The sequence below is a fragment of the Perna viridis genome, chromosome 8, assembly GCF_037379345.1.
Source record: "Perna viridis isolate PV_CMFRI_1.1 ecotype Kerala chromosome 8, ASM3737934v1, whole genome shotgun sequence".
Taxonomy (NCBI): Eukaryota; Metazoa; Mollusca; class Bivalvia; order Mytilida; family Mytilidae; genus Perna; species Perna viridis.
The window spans coordinates 1,902,867-1,921,128 of record NC_142452.1 but is presented as its reverse complement, the minus strand read 5'-3'; the positions used below and the strand labels follow the sequence as shown (position 1 = coordinate 1,921,128).

The 18,262-nt window shown below is 33.5% G+C and overlaps 1 protein-coding gene across 1 annotated transcript; it reads right to left on the bottom strand.

Annotated features, from left to right (window-relative positions):
* Window positions 1-1,782: 1,782 nt before the first annotated feature.
* On the bottom strand, window positions 1,783-17,643 carry LOC148608903 (Na(+)/citrate cotransporter-like). The gene is made up of 14 exons (XM_088540819.1): window positions 17,464-17,643; window positions 14,272-14,421; window positions 13,907-14,022; window positions 13,243-13,373; window positions 12,177-12,360; window positions 10,743-10,901; window positions 9,552-9,687; window positions 9,038-9,117; window positions 8,559-8,663; window positions 8,223-8,320; window positions 5,013-5,143; window positions 4,557-4,718; window positions 4,118-4,255; window positions 1,783-3,803 (listed from the first exon to the last, which is right to left on the bottom strand). The coding sequence occupies exons 1-14, from the start codon at window positions 17,569-17,571 to the stop codon at window positions 3,645-3,647; spliced, it is 1,857 nt and encodes a 618-aa protein (XP_088396945.1). The 5' UTR covers window positions 17,572-17,643; the 3' UTR covers window positions 1,783-3,644.
* Window positions 17,644-18,262: the final 619 nt, after the last annotated feature.

Sequence of the window (18,262 nt, the reverse complement as noted above, 5' to 3'; positions counted from 1 at the left end):
TCTTTCATCTTTTGTCACGTTTGTTACTCACAGTCTATTGGATTCTATAGAAAACATAAAGGCAACAATGCTTCTATTTAATTTTACATCGCCTAATACTTCAAGCTGAAAATAATTTGGATAAGGACATTTAGTCCTTTCAATAATTTGATAAGCGAAACAGTCAAACCTCAATAAACATGCGGTCATTGATCTTTTTTAATCTAGTGACAGTATACAAAGAAATGACAATAATTGGTTCAAATGCTTTATTTTCATTTATTGCGTCAATAAAGAAGGTAAAAATACAATATTGTCCGCTCAACTTTGTATACACCGGTATAATGGAAAATGTAATTATTACTCGACATCAATTCAATTATTGTCTCAGTCTTTCTATTCTCCAGACCGAGTTGTCTTTCTTTTTATTTAATATGTGTTTGTTAGTTTACAAAAAACAAAAACAAACAAAAAACAAACAAACATCAGTACTTACGGTCTATATGCATATTTAAAAGCAATTCTATTGTGATTACGTCATGTTTGTTACGAAGCGCGTATAGCTGACAAAGATATATTATTGGATTTCCTAATTCTGTGATGACAAAAAAAAAGTAATTTCTCACAAATAAGAAAATGAACAAACATACAATAGCATTAAAACCTATGTTTTTTTAACTCTTTATACGTCTATTTCCCATACTCAGTTGAAATCCCGACTCAAAACATTATACATCGTTGTTACTCAAAAAGACTACATACAGATATAGATATTAAGTACTCGGTAGAGATTCTTTATACTTTGTAAAAAACGATTCCAAATCATCTTCCAATTATACCGAAGATGTTCTCAAGATGTTGAAATTTTTGATCGACAACATATTTGTCCAGTGTGGTGGACGCGTTTTTCAACAAAACGGTTGGTATTCCAATGGTAACAAATTATGCTCCTCTACTCGCTGACCTATTCTTTCACTCTAATGACTTTATAGCTGATCTAATCCACAGGAAGGAACACCATTTAGCCATATACTTTTATCTTAGTTTCCTTTATATAGATGGCGTATTATCGTAAAACAATCCTAGTTTCGTGGTTTTTATACATCGCATCTACCCCAAGGAACTTGAGGAAAGTATACTGTGAAGTCATCCTCATATCATGATATACACTTGGAGATCAACGGTAAAGGAAAACTATTGACCAAACTATATAAAAAATGCGATGAATTTTCATTCCGTATTGTCAACTTTCCTTTCATCTGTAGCAACATCCCTTCACCACTTGCGTATGAATTTTTCATATCACAACTCATACGCTATGCCAGAACTTGCCGTAACGCTATACTTCTAACAATTAGGCATTTGGAACAGGGATATGTTGCTACAAGATTGAAGTGGAAATGAATGCTTTCGCCTTAGTGTTAATAGTGTTTGACACGTGTCACAGAGCCGCATTCTTGTTGCTAGATTATTAGCTTTGATTCACGTGTTCACGTTCAGGCCATGGTTTTGGATTTTGATATATTTGAATCATCCTACTGTTGACGCTTCGGTATTTTTTGCCGATATTTCGAAGGAACAATAAACGTCAAAAGACATGAAATTATGAGGTTAATTATTGTTTTTGTCAAATAATTAACAACCGAATATCAACTTGGTAACAGAATCACGGCCGATTTGACAATATAAACATTGTGATGCTGGACTAAGATGTTATCGGATTTGAACAATTCAAAATATAGGGAAACGCCTTTTCGTTATGCACATTTTAGTCACTTAACACAGTTGAAAAAAAACGATATGTGTCAATAAAGTTGTGAACTAATTTATTTATCAATTATATAAAAGACATAATTATACATTAAAACCTGTCTAAACCCTGGATAAACCCAACACTAAACAAAACCCTGGATAAACCCACCACTAAACGAAACCCTGGATAAACCCAACACTTAACGAAATCCTGGATAAACCCAACACTTTTGAAGTTCTGTCAGTTTAAATGTACCTTAGTAAGTCATACAATAAAATAGTGATTCGGTTTGTACAAGTTTTATTAACAATTCTCAAATCATGTTAAGGATCAAAGAGTAATCAAGGAAACCAAGGTTATAGCGATAATCAAAAGAATGTAATCCAGGGACAAAGACCAGACATGGAAAACAGACATACACAACAAAGGACATAGAATAACTAAAATCATACATACAAAGTAACAAAAGCAACCCAACACTGGGAGCATAAATATTCAAACCACACACACACACACACACACGGTACTGCTTAAATAGTACATCATTTGACTATTATGATTTTTCCGAACAAATGATATATATCAAAACAAATTGACAAGGTAAACTGGACTACTACAGCACTTAAATTCCGTCACAAATGAGGAAATATTATGAATAAGTCGATTGTGGGAGTTCATCTTGTGCTTTAGTTTTTCTTTGTGTGTGTGACGCCTTATTTCTCTCCGTTTTTATGTGTAATCTTGTTTTATTAGGTTCGCTTCATTGGTATATAGATCGACTCTTTTTCATGTGTTCACATTTAGGCCATGTGTTTTTGAATTATGACGTATCTTAATCATTTTCTGACGCTTCGGTGTTTTTGGCCAATATTTGAAATAGACCGAAAATAAATGACTACGGACGGTCAGTTCTCGAAGATTGTGATTGACAATATTTTGCTTATTCACGAACACCAATTGATTCTTCTGTTACCATAATCTCGATACTATTAGTCACTTAACAAAAGATAGGCGACCTAGTCGAAAAGTGATCAAGGGAACCAAGGTTATAATCAAAGGAATGTAATTTTGGGACAAAGACCAAACACGGAAAACAGACATACACAACAAAGAACATCAAGTAACTAAAATCATACATACAAAGTAACAAAAGCAAGTAAGCAACTCGGACTCCACTAAAAATGAACATGAACCAGGTGCACCGCACCGGTAAGGTAAGCGTCCTCTGCTTTTCTAGAAACACCCGCAAAAGTGTAAATGAAAGGAACACAATCACAAGAAAAATGGATCAATAACTTACCGTTCTGGAAAGAACGAAATTGTTGGTTTAAATTTGAATGAACATATAGATAGCCATATGAGTACTGACAGTAAAATATTTTCAAACTAGCGTATCTAGTATATAAATAATAACTGAAAAAAATAGACATCCAAAAGCATAGTGGAATTAAAACAATATCATCAATTTCAAATCAATGTTTGAACCATTTAGCGATGTGGCATTTGAAATACGCGTAACGCGGTAGGTTAACTCAACTTTGAAGTAAACAATACTCTTATTTTAGGGAAAGATTACTTGGTTCTATATTCAAATTATATTTTTTTTAAATTCATTGAATTCATTTTAAATTCATTTTATATCTTTAAATTGTTATAATTTCAGCTCTCAATATTTGATAGCTTTTGTGCGCATAAAATCAAAATCTGTACTTTTTATGTAAATATCAATCAAAATACAACAAAACATTGATATGGACATTTATATTAGAAAATTGTTTGAATTCAGCATTTTTCGCTATTGATTTTTTTGTTTGCGAACTAACAAACGGACGAAGTAAGTGCAACCTATATAAAGCACGGATCTGTAATGCAAGTAGGGATATATTGTGCTATGATGACAAAAGAACAAATCCTACGGTGTGAATGTAGTTATATCATTAATGGAGTTATTCTGTCTGTCTAAAAACTCAGGAGGTACGGTGTCGAGATTGAAATAAGCCATTCCCCAAGTGTTGGCACCAATATTAAGAACAATTATGCACAATATGTTCACCACAAATCCAGCAGCAGCCTGAAAGAGAGATTTGACATTCTTAATTTGTGTAATGCCAACTTTCACATTCGAACAGTCATGACAATAAAAAAGAAAGGAATCGATGAAACTTTTTTTTATCAAAAAGAACAATTGGTACAAAAGTACAGTTCTGATTCTTGAAAACTTGCATGTTTCTAGTTGTATTTTGCAATGATCACAATACAGTTTAGTTTCCTAATTGTTTGTAAACAAACTGCATGTGTAAGATTCTAACATTTTTATTAATAACTAGCAGAAATATTCCCAAGATATTTAAGATTAACAAGAAATGTATTTTCGCAAATACATACCATATCTTTAACTGTAATATGACCAGTAGCAAAAACAATGGCATTTGGGGGCGTGGCTACTGGCAACATAAAGGCAAATGATGTGGCTATCGCACAGGGCCACATGAGATACAATGGGTTTATATTAAGACGCAATGCCTACAAGTATGGATTAAAACATAGGTCAATAAATTAAAGTCATATGAAATAGTATAAATGTAAAAACAATTTCTTGTATTGTCAAGTTTTAATCCTCGCTATAAAATTCTTGTCAATTTGCAACGTTTCAAGGGTTAGCAAGTATTGGTGCTGCCATGCAAGTGATATTTTGAAACTTGTGAATGTGTGTTATTCAAAATACTATTTTGTTCTGAAGAAGTTTAAGTATGTCATCTTTCTTTTATTGGATAGTGCAATTCACTGTATTAACACAAACACAATGTAAACAATGTAAACATACTAAATCTCCAAGGATAGGTAGTAGTAAAGTTATTGTCGCTGTATTACTGGTTACTTCTGTACAAACTGCAACCAAAGCAGTGAAAACAAAAATCATCACCCATGTATCCATGCCGCTGAAAGTTTCCAAGTGTGATCCAATCCATGCGGAAAGTCCAGATTTCTGAAGATATCATATAAGATTTAAAATCCCAGCACAAACGGGTTGTATTTGATATTATACATGGCTACTTTACTTCAATTTTTTTTCCTTTAGTCTTTCCTGAAAGTTTAAGAACGAAGTTAAGTCAGATGTGAAATAGGAAAACATGAAACCATTGAATTCGTTTCAGTTGTATAAATAACCGCCAGTCAAATAATTTCATTAATAAATTAATAATTGAAACCTAAATTTTTAATGATTTAAGTAAGTTTCTGCAAATTACTTTTGAGTTGTTAAAATGCTATCCAACTTTACCTCACAAGCGTCAGCAAGTGCAAATCCTCCTCCGATCAGGAGCAACACACCCCAAGGGAACTTCTTCTCAACAGTTGGCCAATCAAGAATAGGAGGTACTGGTTTATGTGGTCTGTCATCTTTTGGAAAACCTATTCAATATAAAACTGATATTTACGTACACTATTAATCTTTCCAACCTAAATAGGAAAATGAAAAATTACACCAGTTATATGATATTCATTGGGACATCTTATGCAGCAAATATGGTTAAGGTTAAATTTATTTTGTTTGAATATAGAAATGGACGCAACTGCCGCAACACATTATAATGAATGTATTCGTGATTTTTTGAAAGTGACACTTAAATTACCTTCTTTTTAAACATGGAATAGCAACGGACAAACTTATGAAGCAGCATATCTAGGATACTAGATTTATAAAGTCTGCAATTAGTTTCTAGTGGCTTGAAGTGGAGCAATGATCATAATACTAGATAACCAATTCAATAAATAAGGCCATTACCATAAAACAGGATTGTGTTGCATGGATATTTGAATAAAGTTCTGGTAATATTATGTCAGGAAGTAAAACAAATGTTAATATATAAAATGTCAGGAGAAAACTACCAACATTATTCACAAATTCGTTCTATATACTTTTGTCATTGTCGATGTACAACTGAATTGAAATAGACAGTTATAAAGATAAAAGTAAATACCTTAATTTATAGCCTATTCATTCAATAAACACTCAGTCATAAAACATTTATTTTTTACTTCCGTATTGCTGTTTACTTCATGGTATTTTGACAGGATTTTATTTGTCACTGACTTTGGTTTTAATCGTAAAGGTACATCCATGGATAGGTAACTTAATAATGATTTAATTCTGAAGTGTCTCAGAGACAAACACAACCAATCAACCATGGATCTAACCACGACGTAACAAATAACTAACCATGGGTGCAACCATAACTTAACAACTAACCAACCATGGATCTAACCACGGCTTAACAACCGACCAACCATGTATCTAACCACAACTTAACAACTAACCAACTACGGATCTTACCACTACTTAACAACTAACAAACAATCAATTAACCACGACTTAACAATCAACAAACCATAGATCTAACCACTAAATAACAATAACCAATCATGGATCTAACCACAGCTCAACAACCAACCAACCATGGATCTAACCACGGCTCAACAATTAACCAACAATGGATCTTACCACGGTTTAACAACCAATCAACCATGAATCTAACCACGGCTTAACAACCAATCAACCATGAATCTAATCATTCTCAACAACTAACCAACCATGAATCTAACCATAACATAAAAACCAACCAACCATGGATCTAACCTCTACTTAACAATTAACCAACCGTGGATCTAACCAATACTTAAAATCAAATCGACCATTGATCTTATTACTGTTAAACAACCAACCAGCCATGGATATCACCACTACTTAACAACTAACGATGGATCTAACCATGGCTTAACAACCAACCCATTATGGATCTAACCACTACTTAACAACTAACGAACCATGATCTGACCACTACTTAACAACCAACCAACCATGGATCTTACAACTAACCAACCATGGATCTTACCACGGCTTAACAACAAACCAACCATGGATCTAACCACTATATAGCAACCAACCAACCATGGATCTAACCATTTCTAAACAAATAACCAACCATGGATCTTACCACGGCTTTACAACCAACCAACCAACCAGAGATATAATCATAACTTAACAACCAACCAACCATGGATCTAACTACGGCTTCATAACCAACCAACCATGGATCTTACCACGGCTTTACAACCAACCAACTATGGATGTAATCACCGTTTAACAACTAACTAACCATGGATCTAAACACTACTAAATAACCTACCAACGTGAATCTAACCACTACTTAACAATCAACCGACCATGGATATAACCACGGCTTATCAATCAACCAACCATGGATGTAATCACCGCTTAACCAACCATAGATCTAACCACTATATAACAACCAACCATCCATGGATTTCACCATTTCTAAACAACAAACCAACCATAGATCTAACCATAACTTAATAACCAACCAACCATGGATCTAACCACAGCTCAACAATTAACCAACCAGGGATATAACCAAAGGTTAACAACCAACCAACCATGGATCTAACCACAACTTAACAACTAACTAACCATGGATCTAACCATCCTATAACAACCAACCAACCATGGATCTAACCACTACTTAACAACTAACTTACCATGGATCTTACAACTACTAAACAACCAACCAACTATAGATCTAACCACGGCTTAACAACTAACCAACTATGAATCTAACCAAGGCTTCACAACCAACCAACCATGGATCTAATCACGGCTTTACAACCCAACCATGGACCTAACCACTTCTTACCAAACTCAAAATACGAGTTTGGTAATGGCCATTGTACTTCTAGAAAATGAAAGGAATATTTGCTTTGTTTGGTTATTTATAGCTATCATTAAGAATGATATCTACACCATGATGTATTGTTTTGAACCGGAGTACAATTTAATATCTCCCTTTCTCAAATGTATATCTGTCATTGAGAATGATATTTATGCCATGATGTATATCATATTGAACCTGAGCACTATTTAATATTACATATGGTGAAAAAGTCTTCTTTGCTCCTAGTGTTGTTAAGACCACGTGATGCAAAGGATATTCCACGTACATGAAGCCTTTAAAATATATTGAAGCTATGTTTCTATTTATATGTATATTGATGCTATCGATACTTCTAAATTTAGATCCGAGTATAAACCGTTCCGTTCTGTAATTACTCTCCGCCAATCATGGCGGTAGCGCCGCAGACAAAAAGAAAATATATTATCTACATATGAAATATATAAATTAAGGACTTTCACTCAATCAATACGCTATATAAGGACCTGCTATATGAGCAGGTCCATATATAATGTATTGACTTCGCTACAAGTCCATAATTGATAAATAGCCCCCTTTCCCAAAATATAGTATCATAGGTCCGGTAAGTTTTGTTAAAACTTGCCTTCCCCCTTGGGTAACAATGGTTGTTGAAAAAAAACTTGACTTTAAAAGGTCATAGTAAAGAAACGAAAAGAGGGAATTGCAAAAAAACAAAACAATGGTCAACATAAAACTTTATGTGAATGAGCAAAGTATTTTACCGTTTGTCCTACGGAAGCAGAGCACTGCTGGACGAACTGAGGGGAAAACAAACATCGATGTTACAATAATAATGGCTGACGCTGAATCTGTAATAAAGCTTTAAACAAAATATGTGACAAATTATATTTCGGCAAAAACATTCTTTTGCTTAACTGTTTTAATGAAAATAGATTTGCTTGTAGGAGGCGTAATTTGAGGCGACTTTTAATTTCTAATATTTCTTTACATATATATATCTTAATACCGAAACAAAGTTTAAAGCAAATATTTGAGTAATACAGAAAATTAAAGTAATAGTAATTCTACTAAGAACACATTATTATGCACATATTTACCCTGTTTCGAACCAGGAACCCCATCCATTCACATAGGGAGGCTTTCTACTAAACCATAGTAAAATCAGCAGTATAAAATGTGCCAAGACTACTATTTCAGCAAATCTAAGGGAGATAGTAAGTGAACAGTAAATTACAGTATTTAGACTAATCATACTTAATTGAGTTACAGAACTGCTTAACAGCTTAAACACATGACGGAAATCATTTAATATTAAAATTTGAAATGGTCAACATAAGATTGCAAATCAAAATATTGTTTAAAACAACATCTGATAGATTATTAAACGTATGTATTTTAATCTCCCAAACACTTTATAACACAGTTTTCTTTCCTATTTTTCCTGTTAGTAGAACAGTATTTGAAGGAACAGAGACAATACATCCTTGTTCTACTAATGATACTGATACAGTGTCTACGTATAAAACCTTGATTTCCCTCTGAGGAGACGTTCTCCACGACAAAGAACGATACTTACGACATCGGACCTAAGCCATCATAAGCATCCCTGATGATTTTTGTGGCTCTTTTGTCCTCTTTGAGGTTTGAACAAAACAACTGTCTTTAAATAGAAACATGACAAGCATTATGGTGTGGTAGACTAACTATAAAGAACCTTATTTTTCTTGATTTAAGTAGATATATTAAACATTTTGCCGTGTCAATAAATCTTACCTATGCCTATCTGAACACTATAAAATATATTATTTTTTAAATGAAAATAGCTCCGTCTGGTAATCATTTACTATTCAATTGATATATAGAAATATTTTTGTGCAAGAATGCCTTTTGATAAATTAATTTTGGATTTGTTAAGTTAGAAATAGATGGTCTTAGATCTGAATGTTTTATACTAGTGAATACAAATAAGTATAGCTTTTCTTATAAATATTTTCTTTTAATTATGTTGAATTCTAAAATGGTTTTAAAAAATGGAACAGTAATATATATATTCTATTGGTAAGAAACGCAAGATTGCTGTCTCAACACACTTGCCTTATTCCTAAAAACCATATCTGTAACCAAATCCATAGTAGTAGAAGACAAATTACAGAACCTGGTATTGCAAATATCATCCAGCTGACAAAGTTAATACCAGAAGACTCTAGTCCTACTCTTTGAAAAATTCTACAATAAAAGTGAATGAAATACATTCTATCATTACCGCGAAGGGGAATAAAACAATATACAGACTGATTGTCAAGAGAATTAGTGGTTGAAATCAAGGTTAATGGAGGGAAGAAAGGGAGAAATCATGGGAAAATAAAGGAATGAAAATGTGAAATCAAGGAAAAGGAATGAATGAAAGAGTGAAATCAAGGAAAAAGAATGAATGAAAGGGTGAAATCAAGGGAAAAAAATAATGAAAGGGTGAAATCAAGAAAAAAGGAAGGAATGAAAGTGTAAAATCAAGGAAAAAGGAATGAATGAAAGGGTAAAATCAAGGGAAGAGGAAGACATGAAAGTTTGAAATCAAGGAAAAAAGGAATGAATGAAAGGGTGAAATCAAGAGAAAAGAAAAAAAAAAGAAATTGATCTGTCCATTTACAAAAGATTAGCAAGTGAGGTATTTTGTGTAACGTATAATGAGTTTCTTTATTTCTGTTTTTACAAGGGACTCATACCTTTTAAGTATGTTTATTCGTGCAATATTTTACAGAGTGGCCAGATTTAGAAGGGGGGTTGTGATCATGCAAAAGTACTCTAACCCTGTCGCATTTGTTTTGCGCTTGTTCCAAGTCAGGAATTTCTGGGCCTCTGTTTGCATTGTTTCGGCTTCACTTTCAATTTCTTTTAATGTTGCTCGAGTATATGGGGAACAATTATTTCGCTGTACCCGTGTAAAATATTGCTGGAGTATATGGGGGACAATTATTTCGCTGTACCCGTGTAAAATGTTGCTGGAGTATATGGGGGACAATTATTTCGCTGTACCCGTGTAAAATGTTGCAATTGAGCTAGCTGCAGTTAGTCCTCTGATGTAAGGATTTCCTCGTTATTCATTGAAGACCCATGGGTGACCTTGAGTTGATATTTTTATTATCCCGGTGGGGTTGTTGTCTCCTTGACATATTCATCATACTCATTCTGGTTATATTGTCGACTCTCGACGTCCTGCATTACTATATATTTAAACTTGCAAGTAGTTTGCATTTATTTGCATGACGATATTTGTAACTTACAAGTCTGCCTGACCCTGCATGATGATATTTGGACCAGTTCCAGACAGGGTACCAGTTCCTCCTATATTCGCTGAGTAGGCAATACACAATGTCATCGCTTTACACGTGTTCTGATAGTCCTTAGATTCAGAAGAACGGCTTATAGGTTTTTCTGGTTCCCTGTAAGGTATGTATGTCAATTATTTCAGTAGTATTTTAATTTGAATTAATTATTTTCTCAAAGTGTTTTTATGCATTTCTCTTTGAGTTCTTTTTTCTGATGACAATAATTCTACAATAATTCATTGAACTAAAATTTACTATTATTTTTAACATAGTCATGCCAAAATTTAATACCAAAGAAATCTATTAAGTAACGAATTAACACTGACCATGAATCACAAAAGCAACTTAACTCTATTTTTTGCCGGAGTAATTCAAGTACTATGGCAATCACTAGATGTTACAATAGCGAAATTATGTCTCCTCGATATTCAGCCAGATCTTTACCCTACATGCAGCATAGTGTAAAATACAGAAGCGTTCACGATTGGTGGATAATAAAAAAAAAGATATTTTCATGAAAAAATTGTACGAACAGTAAGGAACCAAAAGTATTGAATTTGAAAGCTAGCAGCCCATATTTTATGGGGCACTTAAGGCTGGCTACTGAAAAATTGATGTTTGAAAAAGTATTCCCCTGTTTGAACTTTAATTTACGGACAGAAACGCCGCATGAAATGGTGGTTTTTATTTCAAAATTTAAAAGCTATATGGTTTTAAGCAACATTGCGTTAGATTAGAGAAATTCACCAGGATCTATTTTTAGATTTTAGTGGAAGTGAGGACCCCGTCCCCCCATACGGAAATTGCATTGTCAATAATTCATAGGCGGCCTTATGTACCAGTGTCGGCCCGGTACAATAATACTTTCTACATGTAATCCATTCAACATTTTCTTGGATTGGTTTAATAGAATGTACATATAAATCTGTGGTCACCAATCACAGCATTCGGTTCATTGTATTTGGATTGATTGTAAATACAGCGTCCAGGGAAAACCCTTACCTTTTGTAGTGGTAGTGCAATTAAAACCATAAAAAGATTATCGTATTAAAATTTCTTGCTAGAAATGTAATAAAATGGTATTTTATGTTTTTATTTATATTTTCACATTATTTGCACACAGTTTTTTCGACGCATTCGGTATAGTTTCGGTTTTTATCCGTTGACCTTAAAGACGCTCGTCCATGGAAACGCAAGTCACTTGACCGCAATTCTGTTTCCCGATTGGTCAAATACTGATAACTTAATAGCGTTCGAAAATTGTATCGAAAATCGAAAGTGTGTGTCATGTGTTATTTCCTGAATTAAATGTAGAAAAAGTAAAAAGAACAGTGTTTACTGCGTCGGCTATCTTTTTTTTTAAGATAGTACTGGTTTTTGTTGACTTACGATTTTCCACTGACTTGAATTTCTACATCAAGACCATCATCTTTCACAGTGTTTGATATTTCAACTGTATTGACACCACTATCATCTTGTTTAGAACCACTTTGTGAAGTATGACAATTTCCCTTTGTTATGTCTTTGATCTTATCATCCAGATGGATGTAGCCTTTATTGTCATTACCAATTTCTGTTTTAAAACATACATCCATTAAGGTCTGACTAGAGGTACGAGTAAAAGATGAATGAACGAACAAATAAAAGGGAAAAAGTTCTTCTTTCAACTACCACTGCAAATCGATTGTTTCAGCAATGATGTTTACTTACAAAGGGTATTGAGACTGAAGATGCAACGGAAAATTCATTGATAAACAATTTAGTTTCTTTGTTGTTTTTAAGCAATTTATTTAAAAAAAAACAGGAGATTTAGGCTCCTATGAACCTCTAGATTTAGGCTCCTTTGAACCTCTAGATTTAGGCTCCTTTGAACCTCTAGATTAAAATATTCCCGTTGAAAGTTGCCTTGAGGTTCCGCAATTTGGTTGATATATCTAGGTATATATATCAGCAACAGAAAGTCAACTTTTAATATTTTTTCTCAATCTATAGTCCAAAATTATCAACAAAACTACAATGGACCATCAAGCATTGGTTCTGCAGCGCTACCGATATTTTTTGTTCAGGGAATGAGCGTTTTACGGGTCACGTTTTATTTATTACAAAGGTATAAGTATTGAACGACCACTCTGTGAAGTGCAATTTAAAGTGCACATCAAAACTATGACAAGATTGTCAAGTCAGATAACAATGTTTACAAGTATCTCGGCATAACATGAATGCCATCCATCGTGACACAGTTTATTAACTTTTGTAGTATTTGCATATCAAGACGGGTCAATCTAAGCAAGATTGAAAAAAAAACCAAAAAAAAAACCCAAACAAACAAACAAACGAAAGAAACAAATGATACGACTAATTTACTTTAATGAAATAATGCAAAAATGATTATGACAACCTCTTTAATTTCGGGGAATATTAACCCATCTTTATTTCAAATCATTAACTAACCTACCATCGACTTGGTTGACTTCTTTTAACTGGTCCATCACAGCACCAACTATTGGTATCATCATGGCGGTCGTAGCGGTATTACTTACCCACATGGATAAAAACCACGTGGGAAGCATGAATCCGAACATCAACCTATGTAGCATAACAAAGGTATATTAAACACACCGCAGCAAGGATGGTAAAGATTCATTGATCATTGATTATGTATATAGGTTGGGTAAAATTCTCGTTCTGTTGCGGTGGTTTCCATAAAGAGAGTCGGCACATTCAGAGACGTTGTTTATATATATATATATATATATATATATATATATATATATATATATATATAGATAGATAGATATTATACAACGTCTCAGAATGTGACGACTCTATTCGCTACACTGCTCCATCGGATCAAATTGATATATATATATATATATATCAATTAACGTCATCGTGTTTTAAAAAAACTTTAATGATTGAAACTGGTCATTAAATGATGCAATGGGAACCAATTTTCTCATTGAAATTTAAGAAGGAGTAATCAAGGGAAAGAATGTATGAAATGATAAAATATATACTGATATCCTTGCGCATTCATGCGTGGTAACTGCAGATTTTAAAGACTTTTAAAGAGTTTTTATCTGATTAACATATATAATTCATAATAATTAAAAACCAACCATTTAGGTTTAGATCCAAACCATAATAAAACACGGAGTGCTATTCTTTTGTGTAAATTCCACCTTTCTACAGCGATAGCAAGTGTCAATCCGCCAATACCAAATATAGAAGAGTCCTAGAATAAAAGATCACAAACAAAATGTCATTATACACTGTTGTTATAGAAGACATCATTTAAACTGGTACCCTGAAAAAAAAAACCCAAAAAAACTACGCAGTCAAATTGTATTCCTGATTTTTGTCAGAAACGAAATGGTTTGAAATGACAATTAGCTGCAGATAATCGACTATGGCGTTCCGATCGGATAATTCTATTTATTTCCGTCAAAAAACCCTTATTGTACAAAAAGCATATTATTTATACCTTTATATAATTTGAAGCCACGTCACCTGCTTTCATAACTCCAAATATTGGGAACACAATTACTGGAAGAAGTGCGGTAACAGCCAATGGAAGCGCTTCTGTGATCCAAAATATCGCCATTATAGCTAGCCCGTACGCGCATTTTGCTTCCTGTAACAATATAAACAGTAACCAAACAAAAACAAACAATAGAAGAATGCATTAAACTTACAAAGGGAATGCAAGATGTTAGGTTAGTACGAAAACATACACAAAAATACCAGGAATGTTTAGAGAAAAAACTATGCAAATGAAGCAAAACTGTTTTTAATAGCTAATGTAAATTATGGATATGCAAAGCCGATGTAATGGTCCAGTTGCCTGTTGCAAAATAATTGCGCGTCAAATTGCCATAAAAAGCTGCTTTTAATGACACTTCATATTTCAGAATGAGATAACTCTGTAAATTCAAGGTGGCTGACTTGATTCAGTTTTTTTTTGTCGAAAGACATAAATTTAATGACTCCGATGGAATTGTATCAAATACGGTGAAACATTGTATACATAAATTTATTGTGAATTGGAAGAACAAGACCAGGTTGCAAAGGCAGCAATTCAATATAGTGTATGTTGTCTGTCTAGACAATCATTGATACAGACTCTGGATCTATAGCAGTAATGCATTTAGGTGTGGAACAAGTCATGACGGTTAATAACCCCGTTCACAAGAATTTTACAGATCTCCAAAATTTACAAGATTCGTAAAACTGTAACACGAATCCTTGCGAATATACGATTGATTTTGAGTGTTTTACGGTTAGTTACGAATTTGATTGGTCGCTTTACGATTAAATAAGAATGAATGCGATGCATCAACGACGAAATTTCGCCGTTTTCAAGATACTTTAAGGAATGCATTAGCAAATGGATCGTATAATATAAAGTACATTTATTTATTAATTTCATGAACAAATAACGACACAAGATGAATCTTGCATTGGGAAAACATTAACTTAAACACCCAATCGGTAAAATGAAGTAGACTTGAAAAGTTCAAGGTTGCTGTACATATATATAAAAAAAACATGAATAGTTTTATTTTACAAAATCAACAAGCTGTTCCAGAAACTTGGTATGTAACAAGATGACCCTGTACGCCTGAACATTTAATGTCGACTTACTGGATCATGTAAGATACGTCCTGTTACCAGTGCAATGATTGTTCATATCCTACATTAGTTTATGTATACTTTAAAGTCAAGCAAAGATATTACCACTTCATATGTGAAAGAAAAATCTTCTATTAAAAGCTAGGGCTATATGGGAACTTTGCTCTATGTCCCCAGTTTTACAACATGTATTATTATTATTATTATTATTATTATTGCATATCTTATAAAGCGCTATATCTATAATACATATACTCAAAGTGCTGTACATAACATGCATATATAAAAAATAGATATAAATACATCAAATTACAAAAAAAATAAAAATAACACGACAAAATAAAATTGAATGAATATCAAGTAACACAATGATACATATTTTGATGAAACAAAAATGAACTGAAGCGACAAAAGTGATGATAAAAGTGTAGACATTCTATTTAAAAAAAAACAATCTAAAATAAGAGACAAAAGGAAAAAAACTAATTGATTGGAATTGAATCTGTAAAGAGTATGATAATATATTCAAAATTAAAATAAAATAAAATAGACCAAAATGAAATTTAAAACATGCATGGAAAACATTCAAGTATGGTAATATGAAAGAAATAATACTATAAAAAATAAAACAGATTAATACAAGTTATCACATAAATGCTTAAAAGATGGGTTTTTAGTCTCTTTTTAAAAAAAAACATCCACACTCACTGTAGTGTCCCACAAATCATTTGGCAAAGTATTCCATTGAAAGGCAGCAGATCTATCAAATCGTCTTTCACCGTATGACTTTGTTCGGGTAGTTGGTGTTTCTAACAAAGATTGAGATCCCGATTTCAACGATCTCGACGGTCTATAGATTTTAATCAGTTCTTGAATGTGTCATCATCGCAGATCTAAGATCCGATCGAAGGTTTTATCTTAGAATTCGTTAATTAAAATGATATATTTGAAAATAGATTTGAGTTACATATCGTTATATTAGATTTAGAATATACAAGACATGATCATTTAATGGCAGAAAAGGGTATGCCCAGGCATTAGAAGAAGAAAAAGATCTTGTCACCGTAAGCAAAAATACACTGAACTATAGATGAAGTCGAATCCGAGCTCAGCGTAAATTGTAATGAACTTATGAAAATAGGAGCTATCGGCCCAATGTCCCGCACAGAGGGCTATCGGTCCAATCTCCTGTACAGAGAGGGCTATAGGTCCAATCTCCTGCACAGAAGGCTATCGGTCCAATCTCCTGTACAGAGGGGGCTATCGGTCCAATCTCCTGTACAGAGGGCCATCGGCCCAATCTCCTACACAGAGGGCTATCTGCCAAATCTCCTCCACAGAGGGCTATCGGTCCAATCTCCTGTACAGAGGGTATTTCAAAGCTTTACACATTTGCCACAGTCAGTACTTAACAACACCTCTTTGTGCAAATAAGTACAGTACAACGGAAGTAGCTATGAGCAGTGCTCATGCCTCGTGGTTGTTTTCACGCACATCAGAAAGTAGTTAAAGGTCTGCGTAGGAAATTGCTATCAGTCAGATTGCACTTCCGGGCCAGGCACTGCATTTGTGAGAAAAAAAAACTACTTGCCCACTTACGAGAATTATAAAACTCTGAAGACTACTGGATTTCTTTTGAATATAAGACAAATTTGGTAGCATCAACTATGTTTGAAGATATACATTATTACCAAATTCCAATTTTTAATCATGAAATGTGAAATGCAAATGCCCTTGATTGTTGGCGGTAACGAACCCATGAATCCTTTTCTCCGATTAAGAAGCCCGCAATGGATCCTATGAACCCATTAGAATATAGACTATTTTTTATCAAATTTTATATATACCAAGTAAATACTTATTTGTTTCAGCTCAGCAATTCCATAAGCAGAGCACAAAACAGGGAGCCATTTGTCCAGAGATATTATCAATAAATAAGCCTAAAACTGCATGACAAAAAGAAAATTCACGAAAATAAAAGAAATACTTCTTGTCGAGAAAATTAGTTACTGCTGTAATTAAGCTGGCTGCTGAATAGTCTTACCTTAGAGTCTGTAAGTAGGGGGACCGGAAGTAGAACTAAAGGTACAATGATAACAATGAGGGTACGCTTCACTTCCCATAGGTCCCAGAGAATACGTTTAAGTCCCATCTTCTATGATAGAACTACCGTGTATGGTAGGTAAGACACTTGATTCAACTGTATATGACTGATAACCACGAACGAGAGCAAATTTTACGGTTTAATAGTAGTAGAAATAGCTACATAGATAATTATTTATTACTTTGTAAATACATCTTTGTGGTTGTACTTCTTATAGCTTGCAAATGTAAGTTTGCACCTATGTTTAACTTTGTGATGTATGATGCGGTCGGAATGACAGTTATGTATTGTAATAAGACGTCATGTTGGTTATTTCGTGTTTGGCGTCGATGAATTTTTTTCTTCTTACAAAACGAAATAATATAAACCCCCTCCCAAAAAAAAAAAAAAAAGAAAAAAAAAGAAAAAAAAAAAAAAAAATCAAGTAAGTAAAAGAATAAAATAAAGTAAACATCCCTTTATCAAAGCTTAGGGAGAGATACGCGCAAGATATAGAGGTACGGCGTCTTTTTTACTCCACTAACGCCAAAGTTTGCCGATCTATATCATCCCGAAGTATTGGATCTTGTTTCTTGCTGGATTTTTCCGTCTTGTGGAATAGTCAGCTTATGGTAGGCGTATTGTACAAAAGCACCATATAAGTGATGATAATAGAACGGTATCAAATGATATAACCATCTACATATAAAGCAATACCAATCATTGTAAGGCGATAGGCTTTTAGTCGTTATGGACTTCA